This window comes from Tyto alba, unplaced genomic scaffold, assembly GCF_018691265.1.
Source record: "Tyto alba isolate M040663 unplaced genomic scaffold, T.alba_DEE_v4.0 Super-Scaffold_20, whole genome shotgun sequence".
NCBI lineage: Eukaryota > Metazoa > Chordata > Aves > Strigiformes > Tytonidae > Tyto > Tyto alba.
In genome coordinates this window covers 7015194-7038149 of record NW_024881283.1, presented here as the reverse complement: position 1 = coordinate 7038149, position 22956 = coordinate 7015194, and the positions used below count along the sequence as shown (strand labels likewise).

At 52.1% G+C, this 22956-nt stretch overlaps 1 protein-coding gene across 4 annotated transcripts in view; it reads left to right on the top strand.

Moving 5' to 3' along the window:
- The first annotated feature begins 1590 nt into the window (after positions 1 to 1590).
- Positions 1591 to 22956, top strand: part of RPS6KA1 (ribosomal protein S6 kinase A1) — a 40245-nt gene continuing 18879 nt past the window's right edge. For 2 of the 4 annotated variants that reach the window (XM_032992135.2, XM_032992132.2), the window contains exons 1-2: positions 1591 to 1739; positions 8169 to 8213. In XM_032992135.2, the coding sequence (XP_032848026.2) occupies positions 1677 to 1739; positions 8169 to 8213 (108 nt within the window). In that variant the 5' untranslated portion in view covers positions 1591 to 1676. The remainder of the gene's footprint in view (positions 1740 to 8168; positions 8214 to 22956) is intronic. The other 2 variants (XM_032992136.2, XM_032992134.2) reach the window with 1 other exon arrangement.

The window sequence follows — 22956 nt, the reverse complement described above, 5'->3', positions numbered from 1 at the left end:
CTCTCCACAAGATCTGTTTCAGCGTGCTCCAACAGTAAGTGACATGAGTTTAATTGGCTATAACTTAGTACCAGTCGGGTGGATTTGTGTTATTTAATGTCTTCATCTGGGGCTCCAGCATTTACAGCACTGAGCGGGGCTCTAAGCACGGGACTTGGAGGCAGCAGCTCCCAGGCTTGGCTCAAACATTGTCACTGTGGGAATTTTCTACACTCAATTCCCCCACATGCAAAAAAGATGACACCTCTATCCTAAATCACAAGCAGGTCCTGATAATGACTTACACTTTAGCTTCAGGCGCTGTGAAGATTAACTGGAATTTTTCAAAGCACTGGGCTCTGTCCTAATTTGGCTTTTTTTTTTTTTTTTTTTTTGAGTTTGTGGCCCTCTCTGAACAGGTTGAGGGCTAAGGGCTGTACAGCCCTGGCTGACTGGGACAGCTGCCCTCAGAATGCAAAACCCCAGCTGTATATGCTTTCACTTAGGCACATTAAATATTTCCAGCCACACCTTGATGAAGTCAACCCTTAGCGATGCACCCTTTAAAATGTTTTGGTTTGGTTTGTTTTATTTTTTTTTTTAATCAAATACTTTTATAATGAAACATGAAAATGTGGTGCTTTGGGGTTTGATAAAATGTGAGTAGAAGAAAACTTTCCTATTTGAAAAACCTAGCAGGTGAAAATAGCCATGAATTAGGAACACTTGTGCTTAAAGCACCTTTCTTCCGAGGCTCCCGAAATGCCGTAGAAAGGTGGATATGTTTTTTATCCAGGTTTTATAGGGAAGGCGGGGGACACACACACACACTGCAGGCAGTGAGCAGTGGTGACTCATTGTGCATCTCAAACTTGGAATCCGGATTTCCCAGAGCAGTTTCCTGTTTTAAGCAGCAATATTTGAATTGACACCGAGTTGATCCTCACCGCCTCTTCTTCCGGCGATGCTGTGCAGCACTGTGTGTACAGTGAAACGCCTGGACACTCTTAGAGAAAAAAAAAAAAATCTTTCCAAGGCACAGAGGAGTGGGACACTCGGCACTGTGTATTTTCAGTAGATGTTCAGGTGTTCATGCTGCCTTGAGGATTGCCTTGCTAGACTCCTCGCCTTCCGAGGAGCGAGCAGCACCCTCCCAACCTTTTTAAGCTCTCTTTGCTTCCAAAATTTATGGGGGTAAAATGCCCAGGGAAGGATGCAGCTGCCGGGGAACGGATCACCACTAAGGCTCTCAGCAACCTGGTCTAGTGGAAGGTGTCCCTGCCCGTGGCAGGGGCGTTGGACTTGGCTCATCTTTAAGGTCCCTTCCAACCCACAGCCCACCCCCCCGCTACCCGCAGGAGGCATCACCGTTGTCCCTTCGCAAACCCGCCACACGCTGAGCTAACTGGTCGCTCGATGCCTCCAGCCCGAACTCCCCACCCAGCTGCCCCGATCTGCCGGGCTCCCCCCAGCCCAGCAGCCCCCCGGGGGACCCGCCGGGCCGAGCCCCCCCCCCCCCCCCCCCCCCCTGCTCCCCGGCCCCGGCGGGCGGAGCCGCCCCGCCCCGCCCCGCCCCGCCCCGCCCCGCCCCGCCCCGCCCCGCCCCGCCCCGCCCCGCCGCTGCCGGCCCGGCCCGGCCCGGGGAGCCGGTGGCCAGCGCCGCTCCGAGAGCCCCCGCGGGGCAGCCCGCCGGCAGCATGCCGCTCGCCCAGTTAGCCGAGCCCTGGCCCAACATGGAACTGGTGCATCTGGACACGGAGGTGAGCGGGGGGGCACCGGGGGGCGGGGGGGGCTCCGCGCCGGTCCGGTGGGGTGGGGAGGGGGAGATCTCCGCCGAACAAAGGAGCGCCCGGCCCGGCCCCCCCCCCCCCCCCCGCCCGGCTGCGGGGTGCTGCGGTGACCCCCCCCTTGCTCCGAGGGGTTCCGGGGGGGTGTGTGGGGGGGGGGGGGGGCGGGTTGGTTTGATGGCCCCGGGGGCTCGGTGTGTGCACGGCGGGGGGCTGCCCGGCCCCGCGGCTGCTCTTGTGGGTTTTGGTTATTCGGGGAGCGTGAGCTGCGTGCTCCCACGTCTCCCAGACACAGAGGCAAACAGTCCCTGCTGAAGGCCCAGGGAATAAATATCCTAGATTTTGGGTCTTTCTCCCGCAGGATTCCTCGCTATCCACCTCCCCAGCCCCAGCTGCTCTCACAGGCCTGTGTTTCAAACTCTGATCACCGTCCTGTGTCACTTTGCTGGTTGCCTGCTCTTCCCTCCTGCTTTGCTCTTTTTCCTTCTAATTAAGACCTCCAAGCCAGATGTGCAGGACGGTGCACAGCATCTGTCCACATCTGCAGCCATTTCAGAATAAAAGGGACAGTTTATAGCAGTTTTCACCCATCGCAGAGCAGCCAGCTGAGGCACTGTGCTCTGGCACTCTTTAGTTAAACATCTTCTCATCCAAATTAGAACTAGCAGCTCTCCTGGAGAAACCAGAGGGATGGTGGGGATTTTATCCCAGGTGTTTACTCAGCCCTTGGTGCTTTCCCATCGTTTTGGCTGGATTCGATGCTGTCACACTCCTCTATCACACCTAGGTCTGTCACGATGCTTAATGGGTCAGATTTGCTCATTCCTATTTAATATTGCCTCTTAAGACAGCTCTGCTTTGAGTGGAGCAGCATTTCACCACGGCTGCAATGACAGCGGGGAGGTCTGCCGGCGATCCCAGGTGAGGTTGCCTCATTTTCCTCGCCCAGATACGGCACGGCTTCTCCTAGAGACCCCCCGGGGGCCGGTGGGGTGCTGAGCCGAGGGTCCGCCTGCGCCGCGGGTGCCAAAGGGCCGGCACAAAGGTGCGGTGAGGCCGACAGCATCTGCTCTGAAGCAGCACTCGAGTCCTGAGGATGGGTTTGTGCTCGAAGGTGGGACTCGATGGCGATTCCTGAAACCGCGTCGTGCGCCCGGAGCCGGGGTGTCGGTTATTGCTGGGAGACAGGGCTTTTTATTTGTGGTTTCTCTTTTCCTAAGTAGGAAGATAGCCTGAAAAGCCAGAAAACACAACTAGACTCATAATGGGAGGAAACTAATGCCAGTGCCCAGGGCGGTGAATGCCGTGGGCGAGATTCATTTACTACTTAATCCCAGGTCTCCCAGGTGCCAGGCAGGCGCTGTGTCAGCATCACGGGATCTCTTCTGAGCAGAAACGACCCGGGGGGGGGGTCCAGTGTATTTGTCAGCCCGACTCAGCTGTGGAGATCACGGCTGTTTTCCCGGTTGCATTAGTAATGGGTGTGTTAACCGTAAACTGAAACTGGTAGGCCTGCCTCTGGCTTCCGAGCTGTCCCCTTCCCCCGTCTCACCTTGGGCAGAGCTCGAGGTCAGGGTCGGGAGCAGCTTGCGGGTGATATTTCTGCAGATCAGTCTTTTCGCATCTCGGGATCGCAAGCGGGACGTTAGCGATTTACCTCCCTTTGTTTTAAGGTGAGCAAGTACGTGCACTTGATTCCAGTGAGGAAAATAATACAGATGTTCTTCATCTCCCAACGTAGCTGCTGTCGCCTTGGCCAGATGTTCCTGGGATCCAGCAGTGTATCTGTGAACAGCAGAGAGGAACTTGGGCTTGGGGGGAGTTTTGCACCTTGAGGCTAAAATCACCAAGGGTAGGGGCCCAAGGAGAAAGTTTTCACCTTTCCCGGGCAAGGTGGCACCACTGAGAAGCCGAGGAGATTATTCTGGAACGCCAGTTACGTAAATAATTGTCCTGGGATCGCTGCCATCCAGGTTAGAAACCGGCTTCCTCCAACCTTTGCTTTCTGAGTCACGGAGCAGAGGTGCTGTCACCGTGCTGGTGGAGGCATCAGTCCCGTTGTGAAGGGATTTGGAGTTTTTGCACTGTGCTCCGGGAATGGCTGCTGCTGGGGACGGGTCCCCACCAGAGCTCAGCCTGGAGCCGTGCCGGGGGAGCGCAGGGGCGTGGGTGGCAGTGGGAGCTTGAACTGATCCCTTACAGGAGACCAGTTCCTCCATCCTGGGGACTGAGCTAGCTTCCTAATACTTTTTTTTTTTTTTTTTACCCCCTCCCTGTTCTCTCTACTGCTTACATTATTCAGATTATTGCTTATGTAGTAGAAAAACCTGGCTGGGGCAGAGTACAAGCGATAGAGAGGAGCTGAATGACTTCATCACCATAGTGATGGATACTGTCATCAGGGTTATACTCTTCTTTAAACTCTTGTCTTGTTACACAAACATACAGCAACACAACTGACGTGGGATTACGCCAAACCCAACCACTTGAAGCTAATTATTTTTGCTTGTATATGTGTATCATCCTTTACCGAGCAGGAGTTATTCATGAATAACTATCTTTTTCAAGCATCTTAGCTGAACAGTGCATAAAACAATGATGAAAAAATAGGGGAGGAAGCTGAGCGACTGTCATCTCTGATATGCCTTATGCATACACTCCTCGGTCTGTTGGGGTTACGTGAGTTCTTTTGGAGATCTTTATTTTTGCAGAATCATTTCCTTTCTCTGAACTGCAATAGGCAAGATCCATAAATTCCAGTTAATAAAATGCCTTGCTCCTGTGTCAAACTAGCAGAAACTCTGGGGTGAAGGGTTTCTTCCCCCACACCTTCCTGCTTGAACGCTTCCCGGTCCATCAAAGTTGGGTGAAAGAGCATCTCTGAGTACCTGCTACCCCTGTCGTGCTGTATATGGGCACCTCAGAAGTGACTAGTCAAAATCTAGAGGTCCAGAAAGAGCAGCAGGCTGCTTTTCTAGGCAGAGCTGCCCATAATCCGGCATGATTTGTGCTGATGGTGCTAACGATGGAGCCCAGCCCTGGATGGCCGCAGGAGTGGGCCGGGTCTCGCACAGCCCTGCCAGGGGTGCGACTCGTCCTGGTTTCAGATCAGAGCAGCACCAGCCTGTTCTGTAAATTGCTCCCTGTGCTGCGGATTATGTGGAATTAAAGGGATTTAAAATGCAAGATGTCCTGAGATAAATATCTCCCAAGTTCAGCCAGGCTGGCAGTTGTGTAACTGAATGCACTTGTTTTCAGTCGACTTTTCTGCGGCGCTATTAAGAAAACTGATTAAAGCAGCATGTGTGCAGAAGGGCTTTTGCGTTACCTCCTGGGCAGTTTTAGCTGTTGCTTGCCCAGAGGTGCCCTCGCTGCCAGGCTGCCGCTCCACGTGCCCATCAGATTAGCTTTGTAATCCCAGTTTCCGCTCGCCCCGGAGCAGTGCTGGCTGGAAAGCTGCAGGGACAGGCTGCTGGCTGCTGGTGAGGCTCAAGCCACTGCCTTCTTGGTAGCCCAAGCCCTGCTCTGCCACCTGTGTGCATCAACTCCTTACTGCCCTGGGCACCCAAGGGAAGGAGCTGTGCCTCCCTCCTGCAGCCGGTATTGCCTGGTTTCTGCCTGCGGGGAGATCTCCCAGGGTTGCTCTCAGAGTAGGACATTCAGGAGGCTCCTTTCCAGCCCTGAGAACAATGTGCTGTAAGAGGGCATCTGGCACGGAGGCAAACACACATGCACTTGCTAACACGCTGTGCGTGGTATGCAGGGGGAGTGCAGAAATAAAGCATTTTAAAGAGACAAATGTCAAACCAAGGAACCCACAAACTATTTCAGCTCTGCTTACAACGCGGTGAATGGCTGCATTTTATCTCAGGGGGTGATAAGTCCGTAGCTGGGAGTGTGTTTCCCTCTTGGACACTTACAAATGGCTCTTGAATTCCATATGAGGGCATAAGGACTGGGTTTGCTCTGGCGTAGAAGGAAAGCGCTTGGCTCTAAATACCGCAATTCTCTCCTTACATATCTGCCTTATGTCAGCTTGAAAAAGTGACTGTTTCATCAGGAGCTTCGTCCCTCTAAGACCATGGACCTACATGCCCAGGAAGCCTCCCTGCCATGGACACTGTTCTCTTTCTTTCCACATCCTTTCCTATCCCCAGCTGGGATGGGTTTCTGTCAACAGCAGCGTGTAGGACAAGTGTTCCTCAGGACAGGGAGCTGATGAAACGCAGCACTCAAAAGGTCAGGCAGGTCCGGAGGTAGCGCCTGGTGTCTCCTACCTTATCCTTACAGCTGAAGGGTTGGACAGACCCCGCACTCACTCGCCACGTGCTGATCTTCCCAGGGGAATAAGAGACCTTGTCCCATGCATCAGCTCACCCCTCTCCTGACACGTGCCTTGTAGATCTGTTCTCCAGACCATGAGCCAGGCACTACTTCCCTCTGTCTGACATGGAAATTATAGTTCTTAAGCTGTTTTAGACATAAACAGCCCTCCCCAAGCTATGGTTTTGATTAGCAGCGGGATTTGAATTGTTGATCAGTGACAGCTGAGCCAGTAAACATAAGCGTGTTTCCAAGTCTGGTTATCATGAGCGCGGTGTCTCCCCGCTCTTTGTGGAGGCTATGCATAAACACAGAATCTTACTTCACTTCTTAGCTATTCTTTGTGTTAATGGCACCAAGAGCTCCATGTAAACATCAGGGCAACGCTCCTCTGGAAGAGCTTGGCTTGCGTGGTAGTGCTATTGGTTTTTTCAGTCATTGGCTGAAAATACTTAGGAATTTAAGCCCAGTTTAAGTTGGTGCTAAGGTGAGTTATGGAGCTCGGTGTAGATCTGTATAAATGTGAGGATGGCAGGGCCAGCATCAGGCAGGTGGTCTTCTCCCCAGCCGCTGTGGTGGTAGGACAAAGCTGTTCTGGGGGTGCTGCAGGCAGCACAGGGTGGGCTGGGGTGGGAGTGGAGAGACCTAAATAAGATCTATGGAGACTCCAGGCTAATGTCTGTGGATTTGAAGTATCTAAAAATTAAACTTGTGCTTAAATTTCGGTCTTTAGCGTTACACTTTGTATTGTGAGCTAGCGGGCAGCCAAGCGGGTTAAAACCAGCAGTGCTGATCTCCTCCGGGAAGCAGAAGATGCGAACCTGGAAGCACCCAGTGAATGTTGTAGAAAGTGAGTGGAGCATTAGAGGGAGGGTTTCTCAGCGGTTCTAAAGCTCTCTCAAGATCAACAACTGCAAGTTTTGCTTTGTATCAAAAGGAAGTAAGTTAAATTTGGCCCAAAGGGGAGAAGGGGATAGCATAATCCTAAAACAGATGTCGGGTTGATGTCCCCTTGCTTCTCCGGGGAAAGAGCTAGCTTTGTTTCTGTTAGATTCCTGAAAGTCTCTAAAACCCAGGCATTCAACTAAGAATCTGAGGTTGAAATACAATTGCATTGCACCTCTTCCCTTGGACCATAACATCTGACGAGGAGTGAATAAATTTGCCTTGTTCTTTCAAAGAAAGAAAGGAATTCCATGATTTTTGGAGCCTGAGACTGTAGTGCAAATAGATGTCAAAGCAAAATCTTCTTGCCCTTGTTTTTCTCTGCAGTCTGCAGAAAACCTTTTGTACGTGCTTATCCTGCTCTGGAGATCTACGTCTAATTAAATCCCACCCACTTTTGCTCCTGCTGGCTTCTCCAGGCACGGTGCCGTACTGAACCTGATACGCCTTTGGTTCAGCGCCGAGTGTGACCGGCCGATGTCACCTGCTGTGACTTGGTGCAGAGCTCGGGCTGCAGAACCCGGGCTCGCAGGCCAGCGGTGGCCCCGGGGCCAGGCAGGTGGTGCAGATTTCCTGCAGCGGTATCAGCTGCGATAGGGTAATAAAGAACTGATAAATGTTCCTATTAAAGCCAACATCATGGCAGAGCGGCTGTTAACTGCACGCTAGCACTGCTTTCCTGGCTTCACCTGGTCCCCCCTGTTTGCTTTCTCCCGGTAGCCCCAGCAAAGCAGTGGAGGGGGTGCACGGTGGTGGGATGGTGTCCACAGAGCCGTTCCTGCAGCACGTGCTGCCGAGGGTGGGAGTCCTGTACCCACATGCCTGAGGAGGGCAGGGGTGCCGTTCGCCCCACGAGCCGTGCTGTGTATAGAAGCAGCTTGATTTCAGCTGCAGGGAGTGTGGAGAGTCTTTGACAAGAGACTATTTTTAAAACAAGTTTTTTTTTTTTCCTTGGCAGAAGGTGTCCCCTCAGTGTATGGGGAGTGTTCAACCATCTCGTACCATGTCTGGAAGTGGCATCCTCCCCTGTTTGTCCTGCATGAAGGGCTCCCAAAGCCAGCAGCCTTTGTAAGGGGGTGTAAGGAGCAGTCCCATGCCTGGCACGTGCTAATGGCACCTTCTCTTCCTTTGCAGAATGGGCAGGCTGCTCCAGAAGAAGGTGGGAATCCTCCATCCAAGGTAAAAATGCTCAAGGGTTACGTCTTAAAGTCAACCCTCTGAGCTGCATGGGAGGGGTGAGCTGACTTGGTGACTAGCTTGGGATGGCTATTTCTAAATCCTCCAGACTGTTGCTTTGTAAACTGGTTGAGTGCATGTGGGAGTATAAGGAACAGGAGTAGGGGAAGAGAAAAGATAAACCCTTTTTCTTTCTGTTCCTTTGGTTAGCTAAACATAGCTGGAAAGTTTCCCCAAGGGCTACCTCAGTCCAGCACACAGGAGGTGGACTGGAGGCCGTAGCAGAGGGCTAGAAGTGAGAATCCCTGGGGTGTTTCAGTGCCATGTTTACACCTTCCTCTGTGTTGTGATCTTGCCAGACAGGATGAGAAATACGGGAGTATTTGATGGTTTTGGCACAGCTGCCCCTGCTGAGCACCTGGTACCTCTTTAGTCTCTTGTTTTGGTGGGGCTGGGAGAAGCTTCACTTCTGTCAAGTTGCCCTCTGTGTCCCCATTACCATCAGTTGGGAATGGTGGAGGGAACTGAGCTGCTGTCTTCTGTGTGTTGGGCAAGGGTCTTAATCTGCTAGACCTTCTTCAGACACCTAAAGCTCTTCTTGCTCCACACATGAACAGCACGATGTTGAAGGATTTGATTTCTCTGATGTGAGACCTCTCCAAGTACAAGACTGAGGACCGATGTTGTTAGCATGGGTATTTCCTAATTGTGCCCATATTTCTCCATCCTGCAAGACACTGTGCGGGGCAGAAGAGTCATTTCAGTACCTTAAAATCATAAGTCTTTCAGGATTTCTGATGCATACGTGCTATAACCGTGAAGAATGACGCAATGTGTTTGATTTGGCTTGGAAGACCTTGCCAAACGGGTTGTCAAGAGTTTGTCCTGCGCCTTACCCTCAGTGAGTGCCCTGTAGCAGTTTCTCTCTCTGAATCATCGTCCGTGCTAAAGGCCACGGGGGCTTATTGTGTTGTTTTTCCAGTTGGTTACCATCACATTTTTAGTAATATAAATTTAAACCTGAAAAGCAATGGTCTACTTTTCAGGCAGTTCTTTGCCAGGAACTTATGCTGGACTTCTGGCGTTGCTGTTGCATCTCACTTACCTTTTCTGCATTTCTGTCCCAGTCGCTGGACTGGCACTTTTCCAGTGGCCTGCAAGAAATCTGGCGTGGGTCTGTGCACTTCCGTCCCCTGAGAACAGTGGTTTTACGGGTCTTCACTGTGCCTGCATCTCTGGCATGGGAAAAAAAAAAAAAAAAAAAAAAAAAAAAAATCTGTCTCTTCTGGTTGGATTCCAGCTGGGTTTCCAAGACTTGAGACTTGGCCTCTTTCATCTTCAAACACTTGGCTAAACTGCCCTCCCATAAAAGCCGCTGAAGGATGTTGCTTTAAAAATAATTGAAGATCTTTTTTCTTTGAAGGACATCACTGGGACAAACCCTGGCTGATTCCATCTATAGATTCAGCCCCACAGAAAGATCATGCGATAGAGACCAAAAAGGCACTGTGGGCTCTCTTTGCTGCTCTGTGCCTGTGTCTGTCCCTCTGTGGGACGTGGAGGTGAAGTCCCCATTGCAGCTGGGAAGCTGGAGCAGAGCAGCAGCAAGTTGTCCAACCTCCCACAGCAGGGAAACCACAGGGGCCCTGTGCTACGTGCAGGTGTCCTGCTTTCCAGTTTTCCAAGGCACCGTGGCCAAAATGCCTGTGAACAGTGTCTGACAGTCCAGTTTTCGGTAACTTTTGAGCACATGAATCCCTGCTACGTTCTCCTGAAATAACCTCGGTTGTGTTTTCCAAGTTTGCTACCAGCACAGACAAATGAAATCCCTCCTGTAAACACATACCTTCAACTTCAGGGCAAACTCTGGCACTCTGAACCAGCTGGGATGCTGCAGATGGGGGAAGCAGGCAGCACACTGACTACCTGTGTATTTTTCTGTTCATTTTGGGGGGTAGATGTCAGCAGCAGCTTCTGGCACTGGCTCCACCTACAACAAGGACTAAGGAAGGAGAAGTAGGTGGCAGTGAACATCTGAGGTTGGCTATTCTCAAGTTGAAGGTTGCTCAGGTGCCCTGCCCTTGCCCTTCTGTTCTAGCTGTGTGTGGAGAGCTGTAAGGGGAAGAGGCACCTTTATTCTAGGTTTGTACTTGCTATACTTTTGAAGCTTATTCTGTGATCTCTTCTAAAAATAGCCTGAAGCAGCGACAGCAGCGATTACTCAACACCCACGCAGAAGTGGTGTCCCTCCCCCTGTCCCTGTAAGTAGGATGCGGCCAGGAGTACAATTGTTATTTGCCTGGGCAGTAACCAAAGACACTTTGCAAAGGAGGAAATCCAAGAGTTCCTCAAAAGAGTTGGGAACTTCGCAGCTGGTAGCACAAGACTGGTGCAGTCAAATGCCTCCGTCATCATCTCACCTGCTCTTGTTGCCCATTAGGGACTTTGGGCATAAAACATGATGAAATGGTCACTTCAGAGGTAGTGAGGGGATGTTTGGGGCCAGGCTGGCTCTGATCTGGTGCTTTCTAGCTGCCTTTGTAGCTCCAATTCAGCTTCCTACCGAGGACAGCTGCTGCATTTCACAACTTCTTGTGGATTCCCACCTTTCAAGAACAATTGTGGTACACAAGTCCCTGCAAGTGTCGTACCTCAGTCTGTTTATCTGAGTATCTTGGAAATGCTTGCAAGATCCTACAGGCTGGGGAGAGAGCTGTCTGAGGCATCTGCCTCCCTTTGCATGGTCGCAGGGAAAGTAGCCTGGGTCTGCAGTCGGGGCCACCCCAGCAACATTCCAGCTCTGTAGCCATAAGGAATTCCAAGACAAACCCTCTCCTGCCAGCGAGCACAATCCTAGACGGCTTGTGCCCGAATCCTTGCTTGTCTGGATGGTCCCAGTGTGTCCCTGCTGTAAGAGTTTGCATTCTGCTGGGCAATCCTGGCCACATCCCTAAACCCAAATTGCTAATCCACATTGAACAGGAGCCTTTGGCAAAGATAGGTACAAGGATGGCTTTATTTTTTTTTTTCCTCTCCTCTTTGATGATGGTGTTTGACCCTGTTTAAATTTGATGTTGGCTTTAGGATAGCAGCAGTGCAGCTGGTGCAAGGTTTCAGTGCAACCAACGTCTGCGGGCTGCTGAACAGAGCTCCTCTTTCACATTCATATTGGTGGTAGAGGAGCAGGACTGATGCTCGTGGCCCAGGGCTGCTGTCCCGGCATCCTCCGCATCGCAGAGAGCTCAGGGCTTGCTTTCTTCCTGTTCTGTTTCCTTTGACACAGCCTGGGCTGACACCGAGATAAGCATCTCCTGCGACAGCCTTGTGTTAACCTCAGCAGTGTCTCTCTGCAGGAGCAAAACCCGAGGTCTCTTGCCTTGCCCTCAAAAGCTGCTCTGCCCCAGGGGCTAATCAGCAGCGCTGTGCGTTGGTCCCTAGGTACTGAACCTCGTTCTCTCCTATTTTCTTTAGATTTTAATTGTCAGGTAGGCTGAAGATTAGTCCTTGTTCAGCTGGGGAACAGCAACAGAGGGCTTGAATTCAGTGGAAAAATGGAACCTCTCATAATTGGGGTTTTACAGCCTGCTCTGCAGCCAGCTTGGCTGAGGGGTGAGCTTGTGCTCCCTGAAGGTGCCAAGTGTGAGGAATTATGCATGAAAGTACAACACCCAATTAGTGAAATCACTTCATAATGAAGAGCAGAGGAGTGGATTTGCAGTGCTGAGTGTGCCCACTCTCTCTCTGGAGGTAACGCTGGCACAGGCTGGGAGTGCTGATCAGCTTGTTCTTGGGTGATAATCACAGTGTGCAATGAAAACCGGGGAAGTGAATAAGTAACCTCTTCCAGCTCTGCTTTGCACCATAAAAGAGACCTTTGAGACCGGAGCGAGGGCTTTGTTCTGCTGCACACACCAGGCGTGAGGGGCCCTGCCTGCTCAGGCTGGGCCTTGCTGTTAGGCAGCAAACAGTGGTGGGGATGCCGTGAAGGGGAAGACGGGGCTCCTTCCAGATCTGTATAGATCCTGCTGATTTATCCTCGTGTCCTGAGCAGGTAACGCTTGCAGAAAGGTCCTCCCCTGCAGCGTCTTCAGCAAGGGAAACTATAGACAGGAACGCTGGACATGGGGGCTTCTGGCCAGAGAAATACCTGCACCAGCAGCTTTAACAGCCGTTTGCGTTGCCCTGGGTGAGACACCCTGCTGTAACACTCCAGTGACGACCAAGTACAGTTGCAGTCACAGCTCTGAACTGTAATTCTTTGGGATGAGTCGGAGGAGACAGGCAGGGTTGCGGCCATCTACCTGTGATGGCTCTGTGCCAGTCCTCTCTGTGGTTCAGTAGCAGTTGACTGCTGCTAGAAATAAGGCTGATTCTTGCTTTTGCTACACTCCTGCTCCTGCTGAGGCACCTGAGCCCAGCTCTTCATTGCCCCCTGCAAACTGGATGTATCTGGAGCAGCTTTCCCACAAGCTGGATTTCACTGCTGGTGACGGATCCTTCTCTGACCTCCAGTCATGAACTGGGAATTCTTCATGCTCCTCCAGTGGGATGTAAGAGAGGAAGAAGGCTTTGTGCTGCTCCATCATTGTACACTGCGTTAGTGCTTGCTCATAGCTTTGCTTTCCAACAGAACATCTCTGTCCTGCACCCGGACTTTGTGCTGCGTGTCTTGCTGTAGGCTTTGCTGACTGGCAGAACATCCACTAACAGTTTTCCTGTCTTCTCTGGAGCAGCAGCACGAAGTGGATGGTCAGAGGGGAAACTTAAAGCACCTTTTCTTCACAGAGAGGGAGGAAATAAGTCATCAGAGGCCTGCTGGCCACCAAAGGAGAAGTCCTATGTGCCCACCTCGTGTCCAGGTGACGGAGGGCTCTCGCTGTGTAGGCTGCATGCTGCCAGCATTGCACGGGAGCTCCAGCTTCAGGCTGAGTGCAAGGCAGAAGACACGTCCCATGGTGTGATCCTCATCAGTCCTGGACACCACGCCAATCGTGGCCTCTTAATATGAAGGGTTTTAAAACAAACGAATGAAGCGCTCTGCTTTAAAACAGGCCCGGTGTGTTTGTACAGCTGCTGCTGTTTTCCCCAAGAACTGGAAAGCTATACAGGTACCTCAGCAAATCCCTTCTCTGCCCACTGCTCTTCTTCTGTTTCTTCCAGTCACTCGGCCAAGGTCACTCTGGCCAGTCCAGTGCCCCAGGGCTGCCCAGGACCTGGGATAACCTGATGGGAGCAAAACACCTCGAGCACGGCATGGTGCTGCCTGGAAATCTGCCTTCCCCTCTGCACCACGGGGACTGGGTTGCAGCTATCGCCTGTTAACGTTTGGCTTTTTCAGCCTGTCAGTGGTAAAGCTCTTAGTTTAAACTGGCTGCTCTGTCTTGTCAGTTGAAGTAATCAAGTGGGTTTGGTTTTAATGTAATGCCTGACAGCTGCCTGGTTTGTTCCTGCCAGAGCGTTTGCTCTTCGTCCTTGGCAAAGCTGGGCTATGGTTAACAGCAAGCTTCTGAGCTCTTAAAAAAAAAAAAAAAAAAGAAAAAAAAGAAAACACAAATAAATGCCTGCTTGAGGAGCAGAGTCTCTGATGAGCTGCAGACTCTAATGAATAATTGAAGAGGGGTCAGTTTACAGGACTTGCACACGAGGAATGCAGCAGAGTCTGCAGAGCGGGCGAGCAGCGCTCAAACAGCCCTCACGCATGGCGCACCGACCCTGCAAAACTGCTCCGGTTTCTTCTCTTCCATTTCCATCCCCCTCGAGGGTTAATAGAAACTGCCTCAAGCTCTGCCTCTAGAAAGCCTCTTTTATTGAAAAAAAAAAAAACAAAAAAAACAAAAAAACAAAAACCCAAACCCAAACCTACCCCTCTTTTACTGTGTGCTGTACCTGGAGGAAATCTGTGTCATCCCTCTCCCCATCAGAGTTAAAGGAGTTCTTGAGCCCACAGCAAAGCGAGGGATCCTCCTGGCAGCCCCTCTTCGGCCAGGCTTCTCCCCGCTGCCTGAGCTGGGGGGCAGAGGGCACGGGATTGCTGAGGTCAGGCTCTTTGTGGACCCAGGAGGAAGCGTGGGCAAGGCCAGAGCTCTGCCGGCGCTTCCTGGGAGGGATAGAGGAGCCAGGGGCTCCTCTGACGGAGGGAGCGGTAGAGATGGAGCCCAGCTGCAGGGTGGTGACGGAGGGCTGGCTCCGAAAAGGACCCCAAAGAGCTCAAACCAAAGAACTTCTTCACATTTGATTTCTGAAGGGGTCAGAGTGGGCTTGGCTCTCTGGAGCATGCCACCTCAGCAACTGGGAGCTTTGAGTCGCCTTGGCTGGGTTTGCTGGGAGGTCACTGGCTCCACGGCTGGCTCAGACGCCGATCCAGGATGCTCCCTGCACACGCAAGCAGTCTCTCCAAAGCTCCCGCAGCTTTACAAGTCTCAGCTTTATTTGGAGGCTGAAGCCTAGTTTCGACACGAGCAGTAAATTCCTTCCATAGCTCCAGGTGAAGCCGCAATAACTTTTTTTTCCCCCCAGGTTGCACCGTGCTGCCTGCCAGGGGCTGTTGTGGGGCTGGGGACCGTCCGGGGAGGATAGTTCCAGGTGTCCTCTGAGGACTCCTGCCTCGCCCAGAGCTCTGCTCCTTCGCCCTTAGGAAAAGCCACTCGCCCTGCGCCCGGGGCTGCCCCCGCAGCGAGGGAGGCAGGGGCATCGCCTCCCAGAAGCTCCAGCTGGCCGCATTGCAGCGATGCTCTGAGGCACAAAGCGTTGCCCAGCTGCAGCGTGGAACCCGGGTCCTTCCCTTGCCGGCCCTGGAGCGCGCAGCCGGGACATGTCACCCCTTCGGATACGGAAAATGAGGGCGCTCATCCCTCGTTTGTACTTGAAACCTTGATCTCGGCAGAGCTGCCGGCGTGGCGCTGGGAACGCTGAGCGGGCTGCGAACACGATCTTTTTGTGCTCCCGTCAGCACTATGGGATGTGGCGGTATTGATTTCCTCGCCATCAGAGAGGTGTATTTAACTGGACGGCTCGGGCTGGCCTGGTTGCAGGTCGGGAATACGCAGTGTCTGCTTACAGAGAGGGGGAGGCGATGGCTCTGCACCGTCATCGGGCCAGGCAGGGAGCACCGGGGCTGGGGGCAGCGGTGCTGGTCTTTGGGGGTCACTCCTGTGGTGCAGCAGCACTGGGACGGGGGCCCTGGGGTCTGTGCATGGACAGAGCCGGGAAAAAAGCTCTTTAAAACAGTGGGGTTTTATATTGTAGTGAAACAGGACAAAATATGTTATTCCCAGCATTCAGGGTGACTGTAATTCCTGTACTGTGACGTTTGGGAAGGGGATGGACAGTGATCTTCACGTTACGGTCCCGTCCCCCCCCACGCAGGGCAGGCGTGTGCCTGTGCCACAGCTGAGCCGCGGAGGGGGTGGCCGCTGGCTGCATCAGTATTTTTTACAAGCTTTAAATGAAAAAATTGCACTTTGCTATGGCAGGCGCTCATCCTGTACGCTCTCACTAGGGTGTTGGTAACACACAGCTCAGGATGTGTTTGGACATGTTGTGTTGTTGTTTTTTTTTTTTTTTAACACTGCAATAGTTCAGAGCCACCATGAAAATGTGAGGATGCCTTTTCTTGCAATATATCTCGCACGTTTGTCCTTCCCGGGGAGTGGGAGAGAGAGCTTGCGCTCCCAGCACATAACAAAACCTGCTAGGTACCAAGACAAGGCTTTACCAAGTCCTGAGACCACTTTTCATGTGTCTTACAAGAAAACTGCCAGCAGCATGTGTGCTGTGGGAGGAGTATGGAATTCCTGCATTCCTATGATAGAGAATAGTTTCCACATCCCACGATAACTCCAGGGGCAGCAAACAAGTCTCGGTTCTCGTTGTGAAACCAGCTTTATATTTTATAATTCAGTTAGAAAGAGTTCAATCTTCTGTACTTAAAGTAGAAAAACTGCATCATGCCTAGATGGAGGATAGTGCTTTAGTGCTGGTTCCTAAGAGTAATATGCTTCATTTAGAAAAGCCTGGGATGGGATCTCCTGGTTTTACCACCATGAAAGCATGAGTTGATCTGAACTTGCTGAGGACCTTTCCTCCTTGCTGGGAAATGTGTGTAGGGCTGCAGGAAGGGGAGGCAATATCCTTTGCACTTTCAAAACAGAGACTAATTTGTCTTGTTGAAGCTGCATAATTAAGTAGTTCCTTATTTCCTGGCAGTTAAAGGTGTTTTCCTTCTCCAGCATCTCATTTCAGTGGGTGCAAAGTCCTGCTGGCTGCGAGTGCTTCTCTCGCAGCTCGGTGGCAGGCTGCAGAGGCCAGCAGAAAGTCTCGGTGAGGTTTGGGAACATCTTTTGCCTGAAGTTGTATCTTTAGCCCAAACTGCTTATTGTCAGCTGATCCTGGCCAGCTGTGGCTTGTAGTGCCTGGAAAGGGTGGAGAGATTTTATTTATTTATTTATTTTTGAAAGAAACTTTCAGGATCTGGTGCCAAAATGCCCCTGGAGAGAGCCAGGAGCAGGGAGGAGACCAGGGAGTGCAAGGGGGATGCCTGTGCCTGAGCCTCTCTGCTCTATCCATACCAAAGGGAACCTGAGCCCTCTGGCAAAAAGCAGATATTTTGGAGCTCCCAGTCAAATGAGTCAGGTAACAACTGAGCAGATCAAAAAGGATGTTGTGAAGCAGAAGGGCTTGCCTTGCCATGGGAGCTGTGCTGCATGAGGCCACCTTCTGCCTTCTCCCTTCTTCAGCCTCGGGCTTTGTTTGAGAAAACGTGTCATCCCTTAATCAGTTCCTAGATCTCCCTTGTTTTAGGGGTGCTGAATCTTCCCACAGCGGTGTTTACCAAATGGGTGTTTATGAAATGGGTCCTTTTGGCTCTCACCCTCCTGTTTCAGGACAGAAACACATTTTGGACATTAAAGATGCTCCGAGTGCCACCTGCTGGAGTGTGCTCAAGGGGGAGCGGTGGCCGGGCAGCCAGCCTGGCAGGGTGCCTCGGGCTCCCAGCCCCTTTGGGGTGACACAGCCTGTCCCACGGCTGCAGACACCCGTACCTGTCACTCCCAGCCCCTTTGGGGTGACACAGCCTGCCCCACGGCTGCAGACACCCGTACCTGTCACCGCTGTCCCACCACGCTCTGCCGGGAGGTCCCGTGTTCGGTTTCTGCTCTTCTCCTCCTCGTTACCAGAGCGTGCTGGTGTCTGTTTGTGGCCCCCAGGATTTTGCAGTGTTTCCTCCCTGTGAGAGCTCCGTCCACCTCCGTGGAAGGTGATGTGGGTCATTTTCAGACATACAAGAGAAGTGAACTTGCTGGTGAGAGAAGGGGCCCATGAAAAGAAAAAAGGGTGGAACTGCTCCATCTAAACACCAAACAGGGTAAAACAGCGCTGTCTTGGACTGAGTTTTCCCTTTTTAGGGATTTGCCTGTAACCCCCATTGCGGGGAGCCAAGATCACTGCTTGGAGTGGCAGCAAAGTCCTTCCCAAGGGTCACCAAATTAATTTTGCCTCTCTGACTGGAGAATATTCACCCTGAGGAAGACTGCAGAGTGCTTCCAGGATGCTCGGAGTCTAAGGCTTTTGTTTTAAGACATGTGGGGGGAGATTCCTGGCATTATCCATGCCACGATGGAGTTGGTCATTCATTTCTCCCAGCCACCTTGGCCCTGTAAGAGTTCGTGCAAGCAGGTAGTGATGAACAGGATTTCTAAATGCCAGCATTACTGACTCCCTCGCTGTGCAAAGGTCTGTGTGACCTGGGTTTCCTCTCCCTCCCTCGTTTTTGGTTTATTTCGTTTTTCAGGGCAGCAGTAAGGCAGTCCCAGGAGATCATGTAGGGTGAAACGTGCCTCTCTCCTACTGCAGCACTGTTCCCTCTCAGTAATCCCTTCCTGCAAACCTCCTGCAGCAAAGCTCCTGCCAGGAATCCGCCCCCGTCCTTATCCACTTATCGGGAAGTTCCAGTTGCCGAAGTCTCTGGTGTTCCTTAACTGTGTTTGTAGAAGTGACTTTGTCCAAGACTTCCATCTTCAAAGCCACCCCGCGGTGGGCCCTTCCTCCCCAGGGCTCTGGCTGCCTCCCGAGGCTTTTGTCTGTCGAAACAGCAAATGCCCTCGTTCAGCGTGAGTTTAGTTTAAAGGACTAACGATGCTGTCTCTTTCCCTGCAGATCCTCTTGGATTGCTCTAAGAACCTCCCTCTTCTTTTAAGCTCTGTCTGTGACCCCAATCATTTATGCTGTCCCATTTCGCCCTCCTCCTGCAAAAGCTGTTGCTGATTCTCTGATGCCTCATAGGGGCATGAGCACATCTCTTCCCTCCATCTGCCACCTACTTTTATAAAACCCCCCTAGGACTGAATTCTTCTCCAGCTTTTCCTGCTCCAGGTGTGGTTGGAAGTGGCTGAGGAGCTCAAGTGAGAGGTCTCATGTCTTTTCTCCCCGACCTTTTGCAGATGGGAGCATGCACATATGAAGCAAAAGTAACCCTGCCTTCTAAAATGCAATAAAACAGTGGTCAGACCTTCACTTTGAGCAGGCAGCCCTGCAGCGATGCTGGATCCGTGATGTTTGGGGTGATGCTGGAGTGGGAAAACCAGAGCCCACAAGGTTTCAGTACCTGGAAGGGAGGGCAGCAGTGGGGCCGCGGGAGCTGTATGGCCCAGGGAGCGTGGGCTGGGATTTAACCCGTTGGAGCACGTGCGGGAGAACAGGAGATTCTCCTCTTGGGCAGAGAGGTTTTTTAATCTGCTTGAGCTTTCAAATTATTATTTTTTTTCTTTAATTGCGTGCGTGGTATGTGTAAGCACGAGAGCGATGGCTTTGGTGTTTGAACTCTGAATACAACCTTGACGTTGTAATGCCAGCTGAATTAGATAAAATGAAACTCTTGAATTCTCCTAGGTGTGGTTTGTTGTTTTTTTTTTTTTTTTTTAACTTCAGCAATTGAATGAAATTGGTACCACCTCACAGAATGTTCTGCTTGGCTGGACTTCTGTTTTCAACTTCTTTTCTAAGCTGTGGTGAGTGGCAGGCCAGGAAACAACTGCTTTCCTGAATAAACATGGAGTAGCAGCACCTGCTTACTCCAACCTGGCTCTTGCTCTCCCCCCCCTGCAAAGCCCCGGGGGTGACGGGGGGCTGACGCGGTGACCGTGCCACGTGCAGGATGCTTACATAGCACAGGTACGTGGTGACATTTCTCAGCTCCTGGAGGTCTCTGAGCAGTGGCAGACTTCTCGAGAGGCGTCGTGCCGAGGGCAGGTTTCCTGTGGGGGTAGTTAGCATCGTCTGTCTTGCTTTCCTGGAAGTCGGTGGATGGCAACAAAGCGAGTTAAAATCTGTAGCTGCTGATACGACCATGTCGTGGCTGTGGGCAGCGCTTCCTCTCGTGTCAAAATGGCTCTGCCTCGAGGCACAGCTCCCTTCTCCCCATCCCGTCTCTCTGAACAGGCCCAGCCCATCCTCTGTGCTGGCTGGCGGGTCCGTGCGGACGCGGGTACCGCAGGCTGAAGCCCTTCGCTTTGCAACCTGTGCGGTGTCTCTGCTCAGGGAAGAACAGTGCTGCTCAGGGACAAGTGTCCCACAGGATTTCTCAGATTGGGGCCAAGTCTGGGGGGCCCCAGGAGCACTGAGGCTGATCCACCAAAGAAACGTAGGCAAAAGTACGCGGTTCTGGCCAATTCTTTGGTTGCAAATGAGACCAACCGTCAGCCTTGCCCAAATAAGGCCTTTGCAGGAGGGCAGGCAGTGGCTGGGGAGGTTTCTGCTTTGTTCCCCTTTTTGAGAACCACCACTTTTAAAAAAAGTTCCAGACAAAGCAGCCTTTGCCTCTCTGCTCTTTACAACAGCAAAAAGCAGACTCGCTTCCTCTGCAAAGCAGCAACATCTCTTGCTTCCCATTTATTTCAAACTCCCTCCAGGGCAGGAGTTGCTGCTCTGCAGGGAGGTTATCGCTCTGCAGTAGGTTGCATAAAATATCTTCATGCAAAAGTTCAGGAGCGTGAAGCTCCCAGGCTCCTGAGGCTGGCACCAGGAGCAGTGTGTGCTGGAGGGGAATTGCACGTGGTCGGAGGCCTCCTTGATCCAGCGCTTCCTGGCCAGCAGCTGAAACCTCTGCTGAGACATCCCTTTGGTCTGGCGCAGGGGCACCAGCCCCACTTCTGAAGCACGCTGGCGTGACAGCAGCTGTCTCTCCTCAGGCAGCAGTTCTTCACACCATCGCCTTCCTGTTTATGAAACCCTGATCCTTCCCTCCCCGACACTGTTCCCAGTGCTCGGTGGGATGTAACTGGATCCTGGCAGAAGGCAAAGGCAGTCCCTGGTTGTTCTGATTTAAATCTATAGGGCTAGCAAGTGTCCTGTTTTATGGAGCTGATGTTGGGACTTGCTGGAGCTTAGTCCTGCAGTCTTGTCTGCTGACACAGAATTGGATTACAGCATCTTTAAACCGTGCACTGGGAACCATTTCTGTCTGGCCCCACTGGATTTGGGGATCGTCTTTCCTAGGTCTGATGTGCCAATGACTGCAGGTTCACGCAGAGTTTACGGCCAGGTCTTGGCACTGCAGTGCCAGCGTCTGGCCCACCGCCGCTCAGACAGCATCCTCTCCCTCCTCCCGGAACCCACGGGTACAGGAACAGAAAGAGCAGAATTGGCAAACCCACTTCTGTCACCAACTTTTTGCTGTTCAAAAATACAGACTAAGGCCTGGAGGCGACTTAATTCTGCCCTAGGAGTGTCAAACTCACCCGGGATACGTGAGGTCATTTGGAAGTGTGATGGAGGAGGGCTCTTGCCTTGGCTCAGCCTGTGTGTCTCTTGCCCTTAGACTCACAGCCTGCCTGTTGGCATGCAGCTGCCTGCACCGCAGTTTCCTTTGGTTTATGCTTCTTGCTTCAGATCTGCCACCTTATGTTGGGATTGCTACCTCTTTGTTTGGCGCTGGTCCCTTCTCTTGGGAGCAGAGCCAGCAAAGCAATGGAGGTTTGCACTCTTGCAGCAGCCTTTCTCTCCATGGCTGTTAACTGCATCCAAAGCAAAGAGCTGATGGCTTCTGCTCCTGACCAAGACCCGTTTATGGTCTCTAGATTTAGCAGAGGGGCTTCAGGATGGGCTTCTTCCTTACAAAGAGCCTCAGGAATTCAAAGTGCTGTTTCTAGGGGGGAAAAGGAGTGGGTAGGCTGAGCCAGGCCCCTGTCAAGGCAGAACAGGGTGAGGATGCAATTTTTTGTGTCTGTGTCAACACACGGGTCAGAAAACTGATCAGAAGAGAGGCCAGACCACGAACCAGGGTACTGCATCACACTGAAGCATGCCTGCCTTCTGCAGCTGCTTTAATTCCTTGCATGAGCTGTAGCTGCCCAAATGTAAGCTCCAGCTTCTGTGTTTCTCTGCTCCAGAATTGTTTGGAGATCCCTTGTGCCTGCTGCCACCGAGGAGGGAGCGATCCCCCCTGGGAAACAGGCTGTGGGAGTGGGAAGGAGCTATTGGGATGCTCCGTGTAGACCCAGTTGGAATGCTGAAGCCCAGGGCAGCACGAAGTAACTTAACAGCTGCAAAAGTTGCATGGATCTGGAAAGAAGTTTGGCAGGAACTGTGACTTTTTTAAGCTACAGAGTGGCGACAGCTAAAGGGATGCTGTAAAACAGCAAAGGACCTTGCAGTGATACTGGTGAAACAACTGGGTAACTTGTGAAGCCATCTAGGGTGTTTGTTTTGCATAGATGAAATGCAGGTGGTCTCTTGACGGGAACTGGGAGTAAGCAGAAGTGGCTCACTCTTTTCCTTGAAAACATAGAAACTGGGAGAGAACTGGTTCAGAGCCGTAGGGCTGAAGCCCTTCTTCCCTCTCCGCTCTGCTCCCGTGCCTGCACTGCCTGACTTGGCCAGTGCCCATCTCCTTCCCGCTGCAGCCCTATGAAGGCATCCCTGGATGCCTAAGAGCAGGGTGCAGAGCAGCGTCACGGTGCAGGAGCTGACCCCCGAGCAAGTGGGCAGGACTGTGCAGCCCCCCCGTAAGATGTCAGCGCGCAAACCTCACGCGGGGCCTCGCAGCAGCGTCCCAAAGACCCGACACAGCCGATGGCCAGGCAGCGACTCCGACACGGGGCAGGGACAAACCAGGGCAGGGTGCTGAAGCTGCCTCCCCAGAGACCCGCAATTCGGCTGATCCCACAGGGATCCCGTTTGTGCTGGACTCAGCATTTGTGCTGCTCAGAGCAGGGGCAGCGTAACTTTGGGGAAGAAAGCTACACAGACTCTCAGTCGCTTGTTGCTGCCTCGGGTAGTGACTGAAATTCCTCTTTCTATGCCTGTTCTCCTGCCTGTGACATGGGGGACTATACTGATCCTCTTGAAAAGCCTGCTGAGATTTGCTGATGGAAAGAGCCATGCCTAAGCACCCGTAAAGCTGTCCACTGTTTTCATTTGGCTGCTGGTATTGTGCAGCCATCGCCGCACAATGCAATTTCCCCATACGAAACCACAGTTTCCTTTCAGCGAAAACTCCCAAAATACATCCCAGTGACGTAACTACTACACTCGGGGTTCTCGTGCTGGTCTGGGTGCTGCAGAGTGCTCTAAGTTCAGAAGCCAGCTTGCAAAGTATGGGAGAATAGCAGCCTAAAGCTTTGGAGATGCTGAGGCTCCTCTTTCGCAGCAAGCCAAGGATCCAGGAGGCAAGTGTCTAGCTGATAAAATATCTGCTCTGCATACAGTACTGTTCTGTCTCTTCTGCAGGATGCAAGAAGTTGGTGAACGG